Source organism: Salvelinus alpinus, chromosome 4 (genome assembly GCF_045679555.1).
Source record: "Salvelinus alpinus chromosome 4, SLU_Salpinus.1, whole genome shotgun sequence".
In the NCBI taxonomy this organism is placed as follows: Eukaryota; Metazoa; Chordata; class Actinopteri; order Salmoniformes; family Salmonidae; genus Salvelinus; species Salvelinus alpinus.
The window spans coordinates 101,057,661-101,078,994 of record NC_092089.1 but is presented as its reverse complement, the minus strand read 5'-3'; the positions used below and the strand labels follow the sequence as shown (position 1 = coordinate 101,078,994).

The 21,334-nt window shown below is 45.2% G+C and overlaps 1 protein-coding gene across 1 annotated transcript in view; it reads right to left on the bottom strand.

Moving 5' to 3' along the window:
• Positions 1-6,332: 6,332 nt before the first annotated feature.
• Positions 6,333-21,334, bottom strand: part of LOC139572681 (nuclear factor 7, brain-like) — a 36,363-nt gene continuing 21,361 nt past the window's right edge. The window contains exons 3-5 of the mRNA XM_071395358.1: positions 19,785-20,492; positions 6,968-7,129; positions 6,333-6,625 (exon numbers count right to left, since the gene is read on the bottom strand). Coding sequence (XP_071251459.1) covers positions 6,410-6,625; positions 6,968-7,129; positions 19,785-20,492 — 1,086 coding nt within the window. The 3' untranslated portion in view covers positions 6,333-6,409. The remainder of the gene's footprint in view (positions 6,626-6,967; positions 7,130-19,784; positions 20,493-21,334) is intronic.

Below are 21,334 nucleotides of genomic sequence, written 5' to 3'. Positions count from 1 at the left end.
AAACTACTGCAGCATAAATACTGGAGGCTGAGACAGGAGTGGTCAGGAAACACTGTGGCCCCGTCCAACGATACCCCCGGACAGGGCCAAACAGGCAGGATATAACCCCACCCACTTTGCCAAAGCACAGCCCCCACACCACTAGAGGGATATCTTCAATCACCAACTTACCATCCTGAGACAAGGCCGAGTATAGCCCACAAAGATCTCCGCCACGGCACAAACCAAGGGGGGGGGCGTCAACCCAGACAGGATGATCACGTCAGTGACTCAACCCTCCTAGGGATTGCATAGAAGAGGACCAGTAAGCCAGTGACTCAGCCCCTGTAACAGGGTTAGAGGCAGAGAATCCCAGTGGAGAGAGGGGAACTAGCCAGGCAGAGACAGCAAGGGTGGTTCGTTGTTCCAGTGCCTCAGTGCCTTTCCGTTCACCTTCACACTCCTGGGCCAGACTACACTCAATCATAGGACCTACTGAAGATATGAGTCTTCAGTAAAGACTTAAAAGGTGAGACCGAGGCTACGTCTCTCACATGGGTAGGCAGACCATTCCATAAAAATGGAGCTCTATAGGAGAAAGCCCTGCCTCCAGGTGTTTGCTTAGAAATTCTAGGGACATTTAGGAGGCCTGCGTCTTGTGACCGTAGCGTACGTGTAGATATGTACGGCAAAGATCGGAAAGATAGGTAGGAGCAAGCCCATGTAATGCTTTGTAGGTTAGCAGTAAAACCTTGAAATCAGCCCTTGCCTTAACAGGAAGCCAGTGTAGAGAGGCTAGCACTGGAGTAATATGATCAAATGTTTTGGTTCTAGTCAAGATTCTAGCACTAACTGAAGTTGATTTAGTGCTTTATCAGGGTAGCCGGAAAGTAGAGCATTGCAGTAGTCTAACCTAGAAGTAACAAAAGCATGGATACATTTTTTTGCATCATTTTTGGAGAGAACATTTCTGATTTTTGCAATGTTACGTAGATGGAAAAAAGCTGTCCTTGAAACAGTCTTGATATGTTTGTCAAAAGAGAGTCCTTCACAGTTTTATTTGAGACGACTGTACAACCATCAAGATTAATTGTCAGATTCAACAGAAGATCTCTTTGTTTCTTGGGACCTAGAACAAGCATCTATGTTTTATCCGAGTTTAAAATTAGAACATTTGCAGCCATCCACTTCCTTATGTCTGGAACACAGGCTTCCAGCGAGGGCAATTTTGGGGCTTCACCATGTTTCATCCAAATGTACAGCTGTGTGTCATCCGCATAGCAGTGAAAGTTAACATTATGTTTCCGAATGACATCCCCAAGAGGTAAAATATATAGTGAAAACAATAGTGGTCCTAAAACGGAACCTTGAGGAACACCGAAATGTACAGTTGATTGGTCAGAGGACAAACCATTCACAGAGACAAACTGATATCTTTCCGACAGATAAGATCTAAACCAGGCCAGAACTTGTCCGTGTAGACCAATTTGGGTTTCCAATCTCTCCAAAAGAATGTAGTGATCGATGGTATCAAAAGCAGCACTAAGGTCTAGGAGCACGAGGACAGATGCAGAGCCTTGGTCTGACGCCATTAAAAGGGAATTTACCCCCTTCACAAGTGCAGTCTCAGTGCTATGATGGGGTTTAAAACCAGACTGAAGCGTTTCGTATACATTGTTTGTCTTCAGGAAGGCAGTGAGCTGCTGCGCAACAGATTTTTCTAACATTTTTGAGAGGAATGGGAGATTCGATATATAGGCCAATCGTTTTTTTATATTTTCTGAGTCAAGGTTTGGCTTTTTCAAGAGAAGCTTTATTACTGCACTTTTAGTGAGTTTGGTACACATCCGGTGGATAGAGAGCCGTTTATTATGTTCAACATAGGAGGGCCAAGCACAGGAAGCAGCTCTTTAAGTAGTTTAGTTGGAATAGGCTCCAGTATGCAGCTTGAAGGTTTAGAGGCCATGATTATTTTCATCATTGTGTCAAGAGATATAGTACTAAAACACTTGAGTGTCTCTCTTGATCCTAGGTCCTGGCAGAGTTGTGCAGACTCAGGACAGCTGAGCTTTGGAGGAATACACAGATTTAAAGAGGAGTCCGTAATTTGCTTTCTAATGATCATGATCTTTTCCTCAAAGTTCATGAATTTATTACTGCTGAAGTGAAAGCCATCCTCTCTTGGGGAATGCTGCTTTTTAGTTAGCTTTGTGACAGTATCAAAAACAAATTTTGGATTGTTCTTATTTTTTTCAATTAAGTTGGAAAAATAGGATGATCGAGCAGCAGTGAGGGCTCTTCGATACTGCACGGTATTGTCTTTCCAAGCTAGTCGGAAGACTTCCAGTTTGGTGTGGCGCCATTTCCGTTCCAATTTTCTGGAAGCTTGCTTCAGAGCTCGGGTCTTTTCTGTAAACCAGGGAGCTAGTTTCTTATGACAAATGTTTTTTGTTTTTAGGGGTGCGACTGCATCTAGGGTATTGCGCAAGGTTAAATTGAGTTCCTCAGTTAGGTGGTTAACTGATTTTTGTCCTCTGACGTCCTTGGGTAGGCAGAAGGAGTCTGGAAGGGCATCAAGGAATTTTTGTGTTGTCTGACTTTTGATGATCCTTGGTTGGGGTCTGAGCAGATTATTTGTTGCGATTTCAAACATAATAAAATGGTGGTCCGATAGTCCAGGATTATGAGGAAAAACATTAAGATCCACAACATTTATTCAACGGGACAAAACTAGGTCCAGAATGTGACTGTGGCAGTGAGTAGGTCCGGAGACATGTTGGACAAAACCCACTGAGTCGATGATGGCTCCGAAAGTCTTTTGGAGTGGGTCTGTGGACTTTTCCATGTGAATATTAAAGTCACCAAAAATTAGAATATTATCTGCTATGACTACAAGGTCCGATAGGGAACAGCGAGGAGCGCTGTATATGGCCCAGGAGGCCTGTAATATATATATAATGTAGGCTGCATAGATTTCATGACTAGAAGTTCAAAAGACGAAAACGCATCCGGGGGGTTTTCTTGTAAATGGAAATTTGATATCAAAAACGTTAGCAACACCTCCGCCTTTGCGGGATGCGCGGGGGGATTTGGTCACTAGTGTAACCAGGAGGTGAGGCCTCATTTAACATAGTAAATTCATCAGGCTTAAGCCATGTTTCAGTCAGGCCAATCACATCAAGATTATGATCAGTGATTAGTTATTTGACTATAACTGCCTTGGAAGTGAGGGATCTAACATTAAGTAACCCTATTTTGAGATGTGAGGTATCACAATCTCTTTCCATAATGGCAGGAATGGAGGAGGTCTTTATCCTAGTGAGATTGCTCAGGCGAACACCGCCATGTTTAGTTTTGCCCAACCTAGGTCGAGGCACTGACACGGTCTCAATGGGGATAGCTGAGCTGACTACACTGACTGTGCTAGTGGCAGACTCCACTAAGCTGGCTAACAGCCTGCTGCCTGGCCTGCACCCTATCTCATTGTGGAGCTAGGGGAGTTAGAGCCCTGTCTATGTTCATAGATAAGATGAGAGCACCCCTCCGCCTAGGATGGAGTCCGTCACTCCTCAACAGGCCAGGCTTGGTCCTGTTTGTGGGTGAGTCCCAGAAAGAGGGCCAATTATCTACAAATTCTATCTTTTGGGAGGGGCAGAAAACAGTTTTCAACCAGCGATTGAGTTGTGAGACTCTGCTGTAGAGCTCATCACTCCCCCTAACTGGGAGGTGGCCAGAGGCAATTACTCGATGCCGACACATCTTTCTAGCTGATTTACACGCTGAAGCTTTGCTGCGCTTGGTGACCTCTGACTGTTTCACCCTAACATCGTTGGTGCCGACGTGGATAACAATATCCCTATACTCTCTACACTCGCCAGTTTTAGCCTTAGCCAGCTCCATCTTCAGATTAGCCTTAACGTCGGTAGCCCTGCCCCTGGGAAACAGTGTATGATCGCTGGATGATTTATTTTAAGTCTAATGTTACGGGTAATGGAGTCGCCAATGACTTTGTCAGAGCTAATGGTGGGAGGCTTCGGCGTCTCAGACCCGAGAAGCCAGAGACTCAGACCAGAGAAGGCTCGTCCTCTGACTCCGACTCGCTGCTTAATGGGGAGAACTGGTTGAAAGTTTCTGTCGGCTGAATGAGCGACACCTGTTGAGCATTCCTACAGCATTTCCTTCCAGAAGCCATGAGAAAGTTGTCCGGCTGCGGGGACTGTGCGGGGGGATTTATACTACTATATGTACTTACTGGTGGCACAGACGCTGTTTCATCCTTTCCTACACTGAAATTAAATCAAATCAAATCAAATCAAATTTTATTAGTCACATACACATGGTTAGCAGATGTTAATGCGAGTGTAGCGAAATGCTTGTGCTTCTAGTTCCGACAATGCAGTAATAACCAACAGTAATCTAACCTAACAATTCCACACTACTACCTTACACACACACACAAGTGTAAAGGGATAAAGAATATGTACATAAAGATATATGGATGAGTGGTGGTACAGAACGGCATGGCAGATGCAGTAGATGGTATAGAGTACGGTATATACATATGAGATGAGTACTGTAGGGTATGTAAACATAAAGTGGCATAGTTTAAAGTGGCTAGTGGTACATGTATTGCATAAAGATGGCAAGATGCAGTAGATGATATAGAGTACAGTATATATACATATGAGATGGGTAATGTAGGGTATGTAAACATTGTATTAAGTGGCATTGCTTAAAGTGGCTAGTGGTACATTTTTACATAATTTCCATCAATTCCCATTTTTAAAGTGGCTGGAGTTGAGTCAGTATGTTGGCAGCGGCCGCTAAATGTTAGTGGTGGCTGTTTAACAGTCTGATGGCCTTGAGATAGAAGCTGTTTTTCAGTCTCTCGGTCCCTGCTTTGATGCACCTGTACTGACCTCGCCTTCTGGATGATAGCGGGGTGAACAGGCAGTGGCTTGGGTGGTTGTTGTCCTTGATGATCTTTATGGCCTTCCTGTGACATCGGGTGGTGTAGGTGTCCTGGAGGGCAGGTAGTTTGCCCCTGGTGATGCGTTCTGCAGACCTCACTACCCTCTGGAGAGCCTTACGGTTGTGGGCGGAGCAGTTGCCGTACCAGGCGGTGATACAGCCCGACAGGATGCTCTCGATTGTGCATCTGTAGAAGTTTGTGAGTGCTTTTGGTGACAAGCCAAATTACCCTTGCCTAACGATGACATCTGAAGCTAGGCTTGCAGCACAGAGTACAGCGACTGCAATTAGAAGGCATCATGTTAATGTTACTACTTAGCTTCGGCTGTTGAAGGTGCTGACGAATCACGTCCAGATAAAGCGTCCGGAGTGAAAAAGTTAAATGAAATAAAGTAGAGTGAGGGAAAAACTAAAAATATAAACGGTAATTAAAAAGTAAAAAACGTAAAGTTGTCAGGTAGCAAAGTAAGGTTGGCAACAAAACGCACAGCAGCACGTAAACAAGTCTGCAAGTTGTGACCGGAAATGAGGCTATGAAAAATCAGACACGAGAACTGAAGACCAGAGACATCAGACCTGTTGAGAACTGAAGACCAGAGACATCAGACCTGTTGAGAACTGAAGACCAGAGACATCAGACCTGTTGAGAACTGAAGACCAGAGACATCAGACCTGTTGAGAACTGAAGACCAGAGACATCAGACCTGTTGAGAACTGAAGACCAGAGACATCAGACCTGTTGAGAACTGAAGACCAGAGACATCAGACCTGTTGAGAACTGAAAACCAGAGACATCAGACCTGTTGAGAACTGAAGACCAGAGACATCAGACATTAACATTTTCTTTCAAAAACAAGGACATTTCTAAGTGACACCAAACTTTTGAACGGTAGTGTATATGTACATATTCTCATTCACCCCTTTAGATTTGTGTGTATTAGGTAGTTGTTTGGGAATTGTTAGATTACTTGTTAGATATTACTGCATTGTCGGAACTAAAAGAACAAGCATTTCGCTACACTTGCATTAACCTCTGCTAACCATGTGTATGTGACAAATAACATTTTATTTTATAAAATGAATTGATATCGAGCGTTTTGTTGATTTAGACTTGGGAAGCTCAGACAGTAGACACTTTGGGCAAACTATTACATCAACTGGCAAATCAAAGAGTCAAGGATCAGAGAAACCCATCTCAAAGACACCAGTCAGGACCAAGGGGAGCGTGTAGGAGCATTATGGGCTGTGGTTTCTGACTGTAGTCATTGATACACCAGTCTTCTACACCTATTGTTGACACACCTGTCCTAACAGGTCAAGAGGAGGATAGTGCAGTAGCTGTATGGGCTGGGGTTTCTGGTTAGTATCATTGACACACCTGTCCTAACAGGTCAACAAGAGAATAGTGCAGTAGCTGTATGGGCTGTGGTTTCTGGTTCGTATCATTGAAACACCTGTCCTAACAGGTCAGGTCAACAGGAGGATAGTGCAGTAGCTGTATGGGCTGTGGTTTCTGGTTCGTATCAAAGACACAGGGGCTAAAGAACGGCAGAACTCTGCCTCTGGTGCCGTTACTAAAAGAGTACAGGAGACTCATGTCACCAGCGTTATAGAAGGACACCTTCCTCTCATCACAGTCCAGGAACACCCCTATCCTCTGGGGAGACCACCCGACCTGCAGGACACAACATGGAGGGGAGAGAGAAACAAGATGTTATCAGGTGAAGCAGTACTGGATCAATGTGTTTTAAAGAGTCACTTTAAGCTCCAATACTCTACGGGTCTCACATACACTCTTAGGGGGGGGGGGAAGAGTTCCAAAACAGTTCTTGGCTGTCCTCACGAGAGAACCCTTTGAAGAACCCTTTTTTGGTTCCAGGTAGAAACCTTTCGAGTTTTGTGTAGAAACCCAAAAGGGTTCTTCAAAGGGTTCTCTCGTGGGGACAGCCGAAGAAGAGTGTCCACTTGAGTTTCTCTAAACCCTGAAGTGTCACTACTGTAGTGCAGAGGATCCCACCTGGAGCCGTGTCCGGGGCTGTGTGCCTGCAGAGTAGTGGTCTCCCTCTCTCAGTCGTAGGGTCCAGTAACCGCTCTCAGGACTCAGCTTGACCCGGGCCTGCCGGTCAACCCTCTCAGAGGCCACACCCAGGTCCCACTTGGCCTTGCTGCCCACTCCTACCTAGAGGGAGGGAGGGAGGGATAGATATTAGGAAATAAATACCACATTACAATATCCTGTTATAGAATAAACACTGAAAAATTAGTGTCCTGTTCAGGGGGTGTCCTGTACATCAAGCTGTCTCTCTACAGTAACAGGAGATAGACTAGTGTCCTGTCCAGGGGGTGTCCTGTACATCAAGCTGTCTCTCTACAGTAACAGGAGATAGACTAGTGTCCTGTCCAGGGGGTGTCCTGTACATCAAGCTGTCTTACTACAGAAACAGGAGATAGACTAGTGTCCTGTCCAGGGGGTGTCCTGTACATCACGCTGTCTCACACTACAGTAACAGGAGATAGACTAGTGTCCTGTCCAGGGGGTGTACTGTACATCAAGCTGTCTTACTACAGAAACAGGAGATAGACTAGTGTCCTGTCCAGGGGGTGTCCTGTACATCAAGCTGTCTCACTACAGAAACAGGAGATAGACTAGTGTCCTGTCCAGGGGGTGTACTGGTACATGAAGCTGTCTCACTACAGAAACAGGAGATAGACTAGTGTCCTGTCTAGGGGGTGTACTGTACATCAAGCTGTCTCACTACAGAAACAGGAGATAGACTAGTGTCCTGTCCAGGGGGTGTACTGTACATCAGTAACAGGAGATAGACTAGTGTCCTGTCCAGGGGGTGTCCTGTACATCAAGCTGTCTCTCTACAGTAACAGGAGATAGACTAGTGTCCTGTCCAGGGGGTGTACTGTACATCAAGCTGTCTTACTACAGAAACAGGAGATAGACTAGTGTCCTGTCCAGGGGGTGTCCTGTACATCAAGCTGTCTCACTACAGAAACAGGAGATAGACTAGTGTCCTGTCCAGGGGGTGTACTGGTACATGAAGCTGTCTCACTACAGAAACAGGAGATAGACTAGTGTCCTGTCTAGGGGGTGTACTGTACATCAAGCTGTCTCACTACAGAAACAGGAGATAGACTAGTGTCCTGTCCAGGGGGTGTAATGTACATCAGTAACAGGAGATAGACTAGTGTCCTGTCCAGGGGGTGTACTGGTACATCAAGCTGTCTCACCACAGTAACAGGAGATAGACTAGTGTCCTGTCCAGGGGGTGTACTGGTACATCTAGCTGTCTCACTACAGAAACAGGAGATAGACTAGTGTCCTGTCCAGGGGGTGTACTGGTACATCAAGCTGTCTCTCTACAGTAACAGGAGATAGACTAGTGTCCTGTCCAGGGGGTGTCCTGTACATCAAGCTGTCTCTCTACAGTAACAGGAGATAGACTAGTGTCCTGTCCAGGGGGTGTCCTGTACATCAAGCTGTCTCTCTACAGAAACAGGAGATAGACTAGTGTCCTGTCCAGGGGGTGTCCTGTACATCAAGCTGTCTTACTACAGAAACAGGAGATAGACTAGTGTCCTGTCCAGGGGGTGTCCTGTACATCACGCTGTCTCACACTACAGTAACAGGAGATAGACTAGTGTCCTGTCCAGGGGGTGTACTGTACATCAAGCTGTCTTACTACAGAAACAGGAGATAGACTAGTGTCCTGTCCAGGGGGTGTCCTGTACATCAAGCTGTCTCACTACAGAAACAGGAGATAGACTAGTGTCCTGTCCAGGGGGTGTCCTGTACATCTAGCTGTCTCACTACAGAAACAGGAGATAGACTAGTGTCCTGTCTAGGGGGTGTACTGTACATCAGTAACAGGAGATAGACTAGTGTCCTGTCCAGGGGGTGTACTGGTACATCAAGCTGTCTCACCACAGTAACAGGAGATAGACTAGTGTCCTGTCCAGGGGGTGTACTGGTACATCTAGCTGTCTCACTACAGAAACAGGAGATAGACTAGTGTCCTGTCTAGGGGGTGTACTAGTACATCAAGCTGTCTCTCTACAGTAACAGGAGATAGACTAGTGTCCTGTCCAGGGGGTGTACTGGTACATCAAGCTGTCTCTCTACAGTAACAGGAGATAGACTAGTGTCCTGTCTAGGGGGTGTACTGTACATCAGTAACAGGAGATAGACTAGTGTCCTGTCCAGGGGGTGTACTGGTACATCAAGCTGTCTCTCTACAGTAACAGGAGATAGACTAGTGTCCTGTCCAGGGGGTGTACTCTACAACCGTAGGGTACACGCAGCTTTAAAAAAAAAACTAGGATACAACATCTTGTAAACAACCGTAGGAGACATCGTCTTTAAATCAACCATAGGAGACATCATCTTTAAACAACCGTAGGAGACATCATCTTTAAACAACCGTAGGAGACATCGTCTTTAAACAACCGTAGGAGACATCATCTTTAAACAACCGTAGGAGACATCGTCTTTAAAACAACCATAGGATACAACATCTTGTAAACAACCGTAGGAGACATCATCTTGTAAACAACCGTAGGAGACATCATCTTGTAAACAACCGTAGGATACATCATCTTGTAAACAACCGTAGGAGACATCATCTTGTAAACAACCGTAGGAGACATCATCTTTAAAACAACCGTAGGAGACATCATCTTTAAACAACCGTAGGAGACATCGTCTTTAAATCAACCGTAGGAGACATCATCTTGTAAACAACCGTAGGAGACATCATCTTTAAAACAACCGTAGGAGACATCATCTTGTAAACAACCGTAGGAGACATCATCTTGTAAACAACCGTAGGAGACATCATCTTTAAAACAACCATAGGAGACATCATCTTTAAAAAAAAAACTAGGATACAGCAATGCCCTGACGCTTTATTAAAACAACAGTATGACACAGAAGATTCCTGCTTTAAGTGACGCTGGACTTGGTTCAATGTCTAAGAAACTATAAACAGTTCTCCCTCGAGTAACAAAGTACATGAAAGACAAACCAGTCCTGAGATCGTGTTGGATATATGCTGACTACACTGGCCATTGCTAGCTAATTTGTCCTGGGAGATTAAACATTGGGATGTCATTTTACTTTAAATGCATATGGTCCTTTTTTGAGCTGGATCGTTGTAGAATTTTAACCCGGAGTCACACTCCGACTATCAACACTAGAAAAGCTGGGCATCTAGCAATCCCGTTCTGAGCCAAAGCCATCTAACAATCTAACAAATACATCGCTATTGCAAAAAAAAAATACCATCTGGTTGTGTTTATGAAGGTTTTAGGTTAGCTAACAATAATAATACGGAAAGAAAGGTGGGACTTGCAGCGCATCACGTGTCTCAAACAGAACCAGGTTCTATTTTAGAGCTTGGCTTCGCAGACGCTCATTCATGCACACGAACGGTGTGGGAGAAATGATTGAATAGCGTAAGTGTACAATTATTTTGCAACGCTCACGCACGCAACTGGTGTGGTTTGCATGGTATCCCTAACTGGTGTGGTTTGCATGGTATCCCCAATAGGTGTGGTTTACATGGTATCTCCAACAGGTGTGGTTTGCATGGTATCCCCAATAGGTGTGGTTTGCATGGTATCCCCAACTGGTGTGGTTTGCATGGTATCCCCAATAGGTGTGGTTTGCATGGTATCCCTAACAGGTGTGGTTTACATGGTATCCCTAACTGGTATGGTTTGCATGGTATCCCCAATGGGTGTGGTTTACATGGTATCCCCAACTGGTATGGTTTGCATGGTATCCCCAACAGGTGTGGTTTGCATGGTATCCCCAACAGGTGTGGTTTGCATGGTATCCCCAACTGGTATGGTTTGCATGGTATCCCCAACGGATGTGGTTTGCATGGTATCCCTAACTGGTATGGTTTGCATGGTATCCCTAACGGATGTGGTTTGCATGGTATCCCTAACTGGTATGGTTTGCATGGTATCCCTAACTGGTATGGTTTGCATGGTATCCCCAATAGGTGTGGTTTACATGGTATCCCTAACTGGTATGGTTTGCATGGTATCCCCAACAGGTGTGGTTTACATGGTATCCCTAACTGGTATGGTTTGCATGGTATCCCCAACTGGTATGGTTTGCATGGTATCCCCAACGGATGTGGTTTGCATGGTATCCCCAACAGGTGTGGTTTACATGGTATCCCTAACTGGTATGGTTTGCATGGTATCCCCAACAGGTGTGGTTTGCATGGTATCCCCAAAAGGTGTGGTTTACATGGTATCCCTAACTGGTATGGTTTGCATGGTATCCCCAATGGGTGTGGTTTACATGGTATCCCAAATGGGTGTGGTTTGCATGGTATCCCCAATTGTGCAAGTGCAGGCTTTTGCTCCTTTTGCTCCAGGCTAGCATACAAAAATGTATCCATGCTTTGTCACTTCTAGGTTAGACTACTGCAATGCTCTCTTTCCAGCTACCTGGATAAAGCACTAAATAAACTTCAGTAAGTGCTAAACACGGCTGCTAGAATCTTGACTAGAACCAAAATATTTGATCATATTACTCCAGTGCTATCCTCTCTACTCTGGTTTCCTGTTAAGGCAAGGGCTCACTTCAAGGTTTAACTGCTAACCTACAAAGCTTTACATGGGCTTGCTCCTACCTATCTTTCCGATTTGATCCTGCCGTACATACCTACACGTACGCTACGGTCATAAGACGCAGGCCTCCTTACTGTCCCTAGAATTTCTATGCAAACAGCTGGAGGCAGGGCTTTCTCCTATAGAGCTACATTTTTTATGGATCGGTCTGCCTACCCATGTGAGAGACGCAGACTCGGTCTCAACCTTTAAGTCTTTATTGAAGACTCATCTCTTCAGTAGGTCCTATGATTGAGTGTAGTCTGGCCCAGGAGTGTGAAGGTGAACGGAAAGGCACTGGAGCAACGAACCGCACTTGCTGTCTCTGCCAGGCCGGTTCCCCTCTCTCCACTGGGATTCTCTGCCTCTAACCCTGTTACAGGGGCTGAGTCACTGGCTTACTGGTGCTCTTCCATGCCGTCCCTGGGAGGGGTGCGTCACTTGAGTGGATTGAGTCATTGACGTGATCTTCCTGTCTGGGTTGACGCCCCCCTTGGTTTGTGCTGTGGCGGAGATCTTTGTGGGCTATACTCGGCCTTGTCTCAGGATGGTAAGTTGGTGGTTGAAGGTATCCCTCTAGTGGTGTGGGGGCTGTGCTTTGGCAAAGTGGGTGGGGTTATATCCTGCCTGTTTGGCCCATTCCGGGGGTATCGTTGGATGGGGTCACAGTGTCTCCCGACTTCCCAACTGGAATACTGTCGACAAGAATAAACACTTTGAATACCATAGAATGGACTTCAACTGGAATACTGTTGACAAGAATAAACACTTTGAATACCATACAATGGACTTCCCAACTGGAATACAGGGATTTTTCTGCCATTGAAATCCTTCTGCATACTTACAGTTGAAGTCGGAAGTTTATATACACCTGTCACGACTCCGACCGAAGGTGACTCCCCTTCCCGTTCGGGTGGCGCTCGGCGGTCGTCGTCGCCGGCCTACTAGCTGCCACTGACTCTTTTTCCTCCCCCTCCTTATGTGTTTATTTGTTACACCTGTGTGGAGGTGATTATCATTAGTTGGGCTTTATTAGTCAGCCAGCCCGTACATTTCTTTGTGCGGGATTGATCAGTTGTTCATTTGGATTCGGGAGTAGACGAACGTATTTGTTTGTTGCGTTCATTAGAGTATATTTGGACTGGGTTTTTGTCCCCCGTGTATGGGACATTTGTTTTGTTACACTCAGTGTTTTCGTGGGGACATTGTTTCCCGTGTGCTCATTAAAAGCACTATATTGAACTATCTGTTGTTTCCTGCGCCTGACTTCACACACCCGACACCCAGAGCGTTACAACACCTTAGTCAAATACATTTAAACTCAGTTTTTCACAATTCCTGACATTTAATCCTAGTAAAAATTCCCTGTCTTAGGTCAGTTAGGATCACCACTTTATTTTAAGAATGTGAAATGTCAGAATAATAGTAGAGAGAATTATTTATTTCAGCTTTTATTTCTTTCATCGCATTCCCAATGGGTCAGAAGTTTACGTACACTCAATTAGTATTTGGTAGCATTGCCTTTAAATCGTTTAACTTGGGTCGAACGTTTTGGGTAGCCTTCCACAAGCTTCCCACAATAAGTTGGGTGAATTTTGACCCATTCCTCCTGACAGAGCTGGTGTAACTGAGTCAGGTTTGTAGGTCTCCTTCCAAGCACACGCTTTTTCAGTTCTGCCACAAATTTTCTATGGAATTGAGGTCAGGGCTTTGTGATGGCCACTCCAATACCTTGACGTTGTTGTCCTTAAGCCATTTTGCCACAACTTTGGAAGTATGCTTGGGGTCATTGTCCATTTGGAAGACCCATTTGCAACCAAGCTTTAACTTCCCTGACTGATGTCTTGAGATGTTGCTTCAATATATCCACATAATTTTCCTCCTTCATGATGACCTCTATTTTGTGAAGTGCACCAGTCCCTCCCACAGCAAAGCACCCCCACAACACGATGCTGCCACCCCTGTGCTTCACTGTTGGGATGGTGTTCTTCAGCTTGCAAGCCTCCCCCTTTTTCCTCCAAACATAACGATGGTCATTATGGCCAAACAGTTCTATTTTTGTTTCATCAGACCAGAGGATATTTCTCCAAAAAGTACGATCCACAGTGCATTCAGAAAGTATTCAGACCCCTTGACTTTTTCACATTTTGTTACAGCATTTTTCTAAAACGGATAAAATTATTATTTTTCATCAATACCGCATAAAGACAAAGAGATAACAGGTTAAGACATTTTTGCAAATGTACATAAGTATTTAGACCCTTGTCTATGAGACTTGAAATTGAGCTCAGGTGCATCCTGTTTCCATTGATCACGCTTAAGATGTTTCTAAAACTTGATTGGAGTCCACCTGTGGTAAATTCAATTGATTGGACATGATTTGGAAAGGCACACACCTGTCTATATAAGGTCCCACAGTTGACAGTGCATGTCAGAGCAAAAACCAAGCCATGAGGTCGAAGGAATTGTCTGTAGAGCTTTGAGACAAGATTGTGTCGAGGCACAGATATGGGAAAGGGTACCGAAAAATTGCATTAAAGGTCCTCAAGAACACAATGGCCTACATCATTCATACATGGAAGAAGGTTGGAACCACCAATACTTTTCCTAGAGCTGGCCACCTGCCTGGCCAAACTGAGCAATCGGGAGAGAAGAGCCTTGGTTAGAGAGGTGACCAAGAACCCGATGGTCACTCTGACAGAGCTCCAGAGTTCCTCTGGGGAGATGGAAGAACCTTCCAGAAGGACAACCATCTCTGCAGCACTCCACAAATCAGACCATTATGGTAGTGTCCAGATGAAAGCCACTCCTCAGTAAAAGGCACATGACAGCCCACTTGGAGTTTGCCATAAGGCACCTAAAGGACACTCAGACCAAAACAAGATTCTCTGGTCTGAAGAAACTGAACTCTTTGGCCTGAATATCAAGCGTCACGTCTGGAGGACATGTGGCACCATCATTACGGTGAAGCATGGTGGCAGCATCATACTGTGGGGAGGTTTTTCAGCAGCAGGGACTGGGAAACTAGTCAGGATCGAGGGTAAGATGAACGGAGCAAAGTACAGAGAGCTCCTTGATGAAAACCTGCTCCAGAGCGCTCAGGACCTCAGACTGGGGTGAAGGTTCACCTTCCAGCATTACATTGACCCTAAGCACACAGCCAAGACAACACAGGAGTGGCTTCTGGACAGGTCTCTGAGTGTCACTGAGTGGCCCAACCAGAGCCCAGACTTGAACCTGATCTAACATCTCTGGAGAGACCTGAAAATAGCTATGCAGTGACGCTCCCCATCCAGCCTGACAGAGCTTGAGAGGATCTGCAGAGAAGAATGGGAGAAACTCCACAAATACAGGTGTGCCAAACTTGTAGCGTCATACCCAAGAAGACGCAATGCTGTAATTGCTTCCAAAGGTGCTTGAACAAGCACTGAGAATAAAGGATCTGAATACATAGGTAAATGTGATATTTCAGTTTTAAATTTACACATTTGACGGGGGAAAAAATAGAATACATTTCAGAATAAGGCTGTAACAAAATGCAATCTCCATAGACAAACATTGGTAGAAGAATGGCCTTACTGAAGAGCTCAGTGACTTTCAACGTGACACCGTCATAGGATGCCACCTTTCCAACAAGTCAGTTCGTCAAAGTTCTGCCCTGCTAAAGCTGTCCCGGTCAACTGTAAGTGCTGTTATTGTGAAGTGAAAACGTCTAGGAGCAACAACGGCTCATCCACGTAGTGGTAGGCCACACAAGCTCACAGAATGGGACCGCCAAGTGCTGAAACGTGTAGCGTGCAAAAATAGTCTGTCCTCGGTTGCAACACTCCCTACCGAGTTCCAAACTGCCTCTGTAAGCAACGTCAGATCAAGAACTGTTCGTCGGGAGCTTCATGAAATGGGTTTCCATGGCTGAGCAGCCGCACACAAGCCTAAGATAACCATGCACTGTAACGCTTGTCGTCTGGAGGAGAAGAAGACCACCCACAAACACAAGGGGGAACAGGCTACCTAAATATGATTCTCAATCAGAGACAATGATAGACAGCTGCCTCTGATTGAGAACCATATCAGGCCAAACACACAGAAATAGACAACATAGAACACCAGACATAGAATGCCCACCCAAACTCACGCCTTGACCAACCAAAACAGAGACATAAAAAGGATCTCTATGGTCAGGACGTGACATTCGCAATGACAAGCGTCGGCTGGAGTGGAAACGCGTTCTCTGGAGTGATGAATCATGCTTCACCATCTGGCAGTCCGACGGACAAATCTGGGTTTGGAGGATGCCAGGAGAACGCTACCTGCCCCAATGCATAGTTCCAACTGTAAAGTTTGGTGGAGGAGGAATAATGGTCTGGGGCTGTTTTTCATGGTTCAGGCCCCTTAGTTCCAGCGAAGGGAAATCTGAACGCTACAACATACAATGACATTCTAGACAATTCTGTGCTTCCAACTTTGTGGCAACAGTTTGGGGAAGGCCCTTTCCTGTTTCAGCATGACAATGTCCCTGTGCAAAAAACAAGGTCCATACAGAAATGGTTTGTCGAGATCGGTGTGGAAGTACTTGACTGGCCTGCACAGAGCCCTGACCTCAACCCCATTGAACACCTTTTGGGATGAATTGGAACGCCGACTGTGAGCCAGGCCTAATCACCCAACATCAGTGCCTGACCTCACTAATGCTCTTGTGGCTGAATGGAAGCAAGTCCCCGCAGCAATGTTCCAACATCTAGTGGAAAGCTTTCCCAGAAGAGTGGAAGCTGTTATACCAGCAAAGGGTGGGACCAACTCCATATTAATTAGAGGTCGACCAATTATGATTTTTCAATGCCGATACCGATACCGATTATTGGAGGACAAAAAAAGCCGATACCGATTAATCGGCCGATTTATTTAAAAAAGAAAATATATATATATATCACACACACACACATTTTTGTAATAATGACAATTGCAACAATACTGAATGAACAATGAACACTTTTATTTTAACTTAATATAATACATAAATACACACACGCACACAGCTCTGAAGTGACAATGATACTGAAGAGTCTGCTTAGGAGACAAATACTCTCAACTGTTTGAATAAAAATAGATTAAGATGAATGTTGAAAACAAAAACTTTAATTTCTATATGCAGGAAATCCTATTTTAATAATGGGCATGGTAAGAATTGACAACCAAAGTGCGAGTCATAATTCCCATGACACCTTTTAGCAAAATCTGAAAAGCGGTTCCTTCATTTATTCCATAGGATATTTTTAGATTCACTTAAAATAAGGTCTGTGTTTCGTGTAGGCTTACATCACCGTGCCAATTTTATAACTGTGTAGATATCCATAGGACAAGGTAACTCTGATCAATATTGGCTAAATATAAGTGAAGATACATTTTTTTTGTAGAGTGAATTTATGAAAATATGTTGACAAACGTTACCTTATCCTAGTGAGATTTACACGGGTATCAAAACGTCGAGGCGGTTTAAGTCTGCACGAAACACAGACCTTATTTGAAGTAGATCAAGACATTCTCTATGGAAGACATGAATGGTAAAATAACGAAGGAACCCCTTTCACGTTCAGCCGCAAGTTATTACAGGAATTATAACACGTCGACTATTTCTCTCTAAACCATATACAGTGGGGAGAACAAGTATTTGATACACTGCTGATTTTGCATATTTTCCTACTTACAAAGCATGTAGAGGTCTGTAATTTTTATCATAGGTACACTTCAACTGTGAGAGACGGAATCTAAAACAAAAATCCCGAAAATCACATTGTATGATTTTTAAGTAATTAATTAGCATTTTATTGCATGACATAAGTATTTGATACATCAGAAAAGCAGAACTTAATATTTGGTACAGAATCCTTTGTTTGCAATTACAGAGATCATACGTTTCCTGTAGTTCTTGACCAGGTTTGCACACACTGCAGCAGGGATTTTGGCCCACTCCTCCATACAGACCTTCTCCAGATCCTTCAGGTTTCGGGGCTGTCGCTGGGCAATACGGACTTTCAGTTCCCTCCAAAGATTTTCTATTGGGTTCAGGTCTGGAGACTGGCTAGGCCACTCCAGGACCTTGAGATACTTCTTACGGAGCCACTCCTTAGTTGCCCTGGCTGTGTGTTTCGGGTCGTTGTCATGCTGGAAGACCCAGCCACGACCCATCATCAATGCTCTTACTGAGGGAAGGAGGTTGTTGGCTAAGATCTCGCAATACATGGCCCCATCCATCCTCCCCTCAATACGGTGCAGTCGTCCTGTCCCCTTTGCAGAAAAGCATCCCCAAAGAATGATGTTTCCACCTCCATGCTTCACGGTTGGGATGGTGTTCTTGGAGTTGTACTCATCCTTCTTCTTCCTCCAAACACGGCGAGTGGAGTTTAGACCAAAAAGCTCTATTTTTGAATCATCAGACCACATGACCTTCTCCCATTCCTCCTCTGGATCATCCAGATGGTCATTGGCAAACTTCAGACGGTCCTGGACATGCGCCTGCTTGAGCAGGGGGACCTTGTGTGCGCTGCAGGATTTTAATCCATGACGGCGTAGTGTGTTACTAATGGTTTTCTTTGAGACTGTGGTCCCAGCTCTCTTCAGGTCATTGACCAGGTCCTGCCGTGTAGTTCTGGGCTGATCCCTCACCTTCCTCATGATCATTGATGCCCCACGAGGTGAGATCTTGCATGGAGCCCCAGACCGAGGGTGATTGACCATCATCTTGAACTTCTTCTATTTTCTTCTATTTTCTAATAATTGCGCCAACAGTTGTTGCCTTCTCACCAAGCTGCTTGCCTATTGTCCTGTAGCCCATCCCAGCCTTGTGCAGGTCTACAATTTTATCCCTGATGTCCTTACACAGCTCTCTGGTCTTGGCCATTGTGGAGAGGTTGGAGTCTGTTTGATTGAGTGTGTGGACAGGTGTCTTTTATACAGGTAACGAGTTCAAACAGGTGCAGTTAATACAGGTAATGAGTGGAGAACAGGAGGGCTTCTTAAAGAAAAACTAACAGGTCTGTGAGAGCCGGAATTCTTACTGGTTGGTAGGTGATCAAATACTTATGTCATGCAATAAAATGCAAATGAATTACTTAAAAATCATACAATGTGATTTTCTGGATTTTTGTTTTAGATTCCGTCTCTCACAGTTGAAGTGTACCTATGATAAAAATTACAGACCTCTACATGCTTTGTAAGTAGGAAAACCTGCAAAATCGGCAGTGTATCAAATACTTGTTCTCCCCACTGTACCTTTGACTAATCCGGAAACTATCACCTCGAAAACAAAACGTTTATTTTGTTCCGTATTTTATCTAACGGGTGGCATCCATGAGTCTAAATATTCCTGTTACATTGCACAACCTTCAATGTTGTCATAATTACGTAAAATTCTGGCAAATTAGTTCGCAAAGAGCCAGGCGGCCCAAACTGTTGCATATACCCTGACTCTGCGTGCAATGAACGCAAGAGAAATGACACAATTTCACCTGGTTAATATTGCCTGCTAACCTGGATTTCTTTTAGCTAAATATGCAGGTTTAAAAATATATACTTGTGTATTGATTTTAAGAAAGGCATTGAAGTTTATGGTTAAGTACACATTGGAGCAATGACAGTCATTGATTGATTGTTTTTTATAAGATAAGTTTAATGCTAGCTAGCAACTTACCTTAGCTTACTGCATTCGCTAACAGGCAGGCTCCTCGTGGAGTGCAATGTAATCAGGTGTTAGAGCGTTGGACTAGTTAACTGTAAGGTTGCAAGATTGGGTCCCCCGAGCTGACAAGGTTAAAAATCTGAGGCAGAACGTTCCTAGGCCGCCATTGAAAATAAGAATGTGTTCTTAAATGACTTGCCTAGTTAAATAAAGATTAAATAAAAGGTGTAAATAAATCGGCAAATCGGCGCCCAAAAATACCGATTTCCGATTGTTATGAAAACTTGAAATCGGCCCCGATTAATCGGCCATTCCGATTAATCGGTCGACCTCTAATATTAATGCCCATGATTTTGGAATGAGATGTTCGACGAGCAGGTGTCCACATACCTTTGGTCGTGTAGTGTATAGACCTACTTGTATTTCTATAAATCCTGAAGAACTTTTCAATAACTAGTCCAGTCTGGTGCGTGGTAGTAGCAGCCTCATGCAGGAGGTTCATACTGTGATCCAGCTGACTGACAGCCTCTCTGACAGCCTCTCTGACAGCCTCTCTGGCAGCCTCTCTGGCAGCCTCTCTGACAGCCTCTCTCTGACAGCCTCTCTCTGACAGCCTCTCTCTGACAGCCTCTCTGGCAGCCTCTCTGGCAGCCTCTCTGGCAGCCTCTCTGGCAGCCTCTCTGACAGCCTCTCTGACAGCCTCTCTGGCAGCCTCTCTGGCAGCCTCTCTGGCAGCCTCTCTGACAGCCTCTCTGACAGCCTCTCTGGCAGCCTCTCTGACAGCCTCTCTGGCAGCCTCTCTGGCAGCCTCTCTGACAGCCTCTCTGACAGCCTCTCTGACAGCCTCTCTGGCAGCCTCTCTGACAGCCTCTCTGACAGCCTCTCTGGCAGCCTCTCTGGCAGCCTCTCTGACAGCCTCTCTGGCAGCCTCTCTGGCAGCCTCTCTGGCAGCCTCTCTGACAGCCTCTCTGGCAGCCTCTCTGACAGCCTCTCTGACAGCCTCTCTGGCAGCCTCTCTGGCAGCCTCTCTGACAGCCTCTCTGGCAGCCTCTCTGGCAGCCTCTCTGACAGCCTCTCTGGCAGCCTCTCTGGCAGCCTCCAGGTGGCGCTGCAGCTGTTCCAGAGCCGTGCTGCTGCTCCCTCCCCAGCCGTTCCAACACACACACTCCCCCTGCTCCGCAAGGAACGCTGGCGACGCCTGGATCCACACCTGCAGCTCAGAGCCAATTCTCTACAGACAGATGGGACAGGGAGAAGGATGGACGTCAAACTGGATATATGTTGACACCATCAATAAATCAACTCCATTAAATGAAAATGTCCCTCTGGCAATATAAAGTTGACTGACTGAACGATTGACGATGTATCAATAGTCGTGTGTGTGTGTGTGTGTGTGTGTGTGTGTGTGTGTGTGTGTGTGTGTGTGTGTGTGTGTGTGTGTGTGTGTGTGTGTGTGTGTGTGTGTGTGTGTGTGTGTGTGTGTGTGTGTGTGTGTGTGTGTGTGTGTGTGTGTGTGTATTAACTGGCCTAAGAGTGCACACACACACGCAAGAAACACACACGGACAGAGACATATACACACTAATAACCAAGCACATCCGCCCCATACACACACACACAGTAATAACCAAACCCCATCCATAAGGAAGGGACAAATAACTCTTATCTACTAACTACAGTCCTCAACTTTAACACACTAATGGTCTGAACCAACCCTGCCACGAGGATGTCGCAAGAATCAAGCCTTTAGACATTAATACTAACTATCCTTCAATATATTTGTCAAACATGACTGGCGTTTAGACAATATTTAAGTAATTAATTAAGTGCCATTAAAGTTTGACTACATTTTCTGGCTCCTCCGGCACGTTAGCATCGGGTTGGACATGAGGCTGTAACCAGTATTCATATCATCACGTTAGCATCGGGTTGGACATGAGGCTGTTACCAGTATTCATATCATCATGTTAGCATCAGTTACATGAGGCTGTAGCCAGGACCCCAGTATCGTAACATGCAGTCAGAGCCAGCCCTAGTAATGACTCCCAGGTCTGAGTACCTTAACATCCAGTC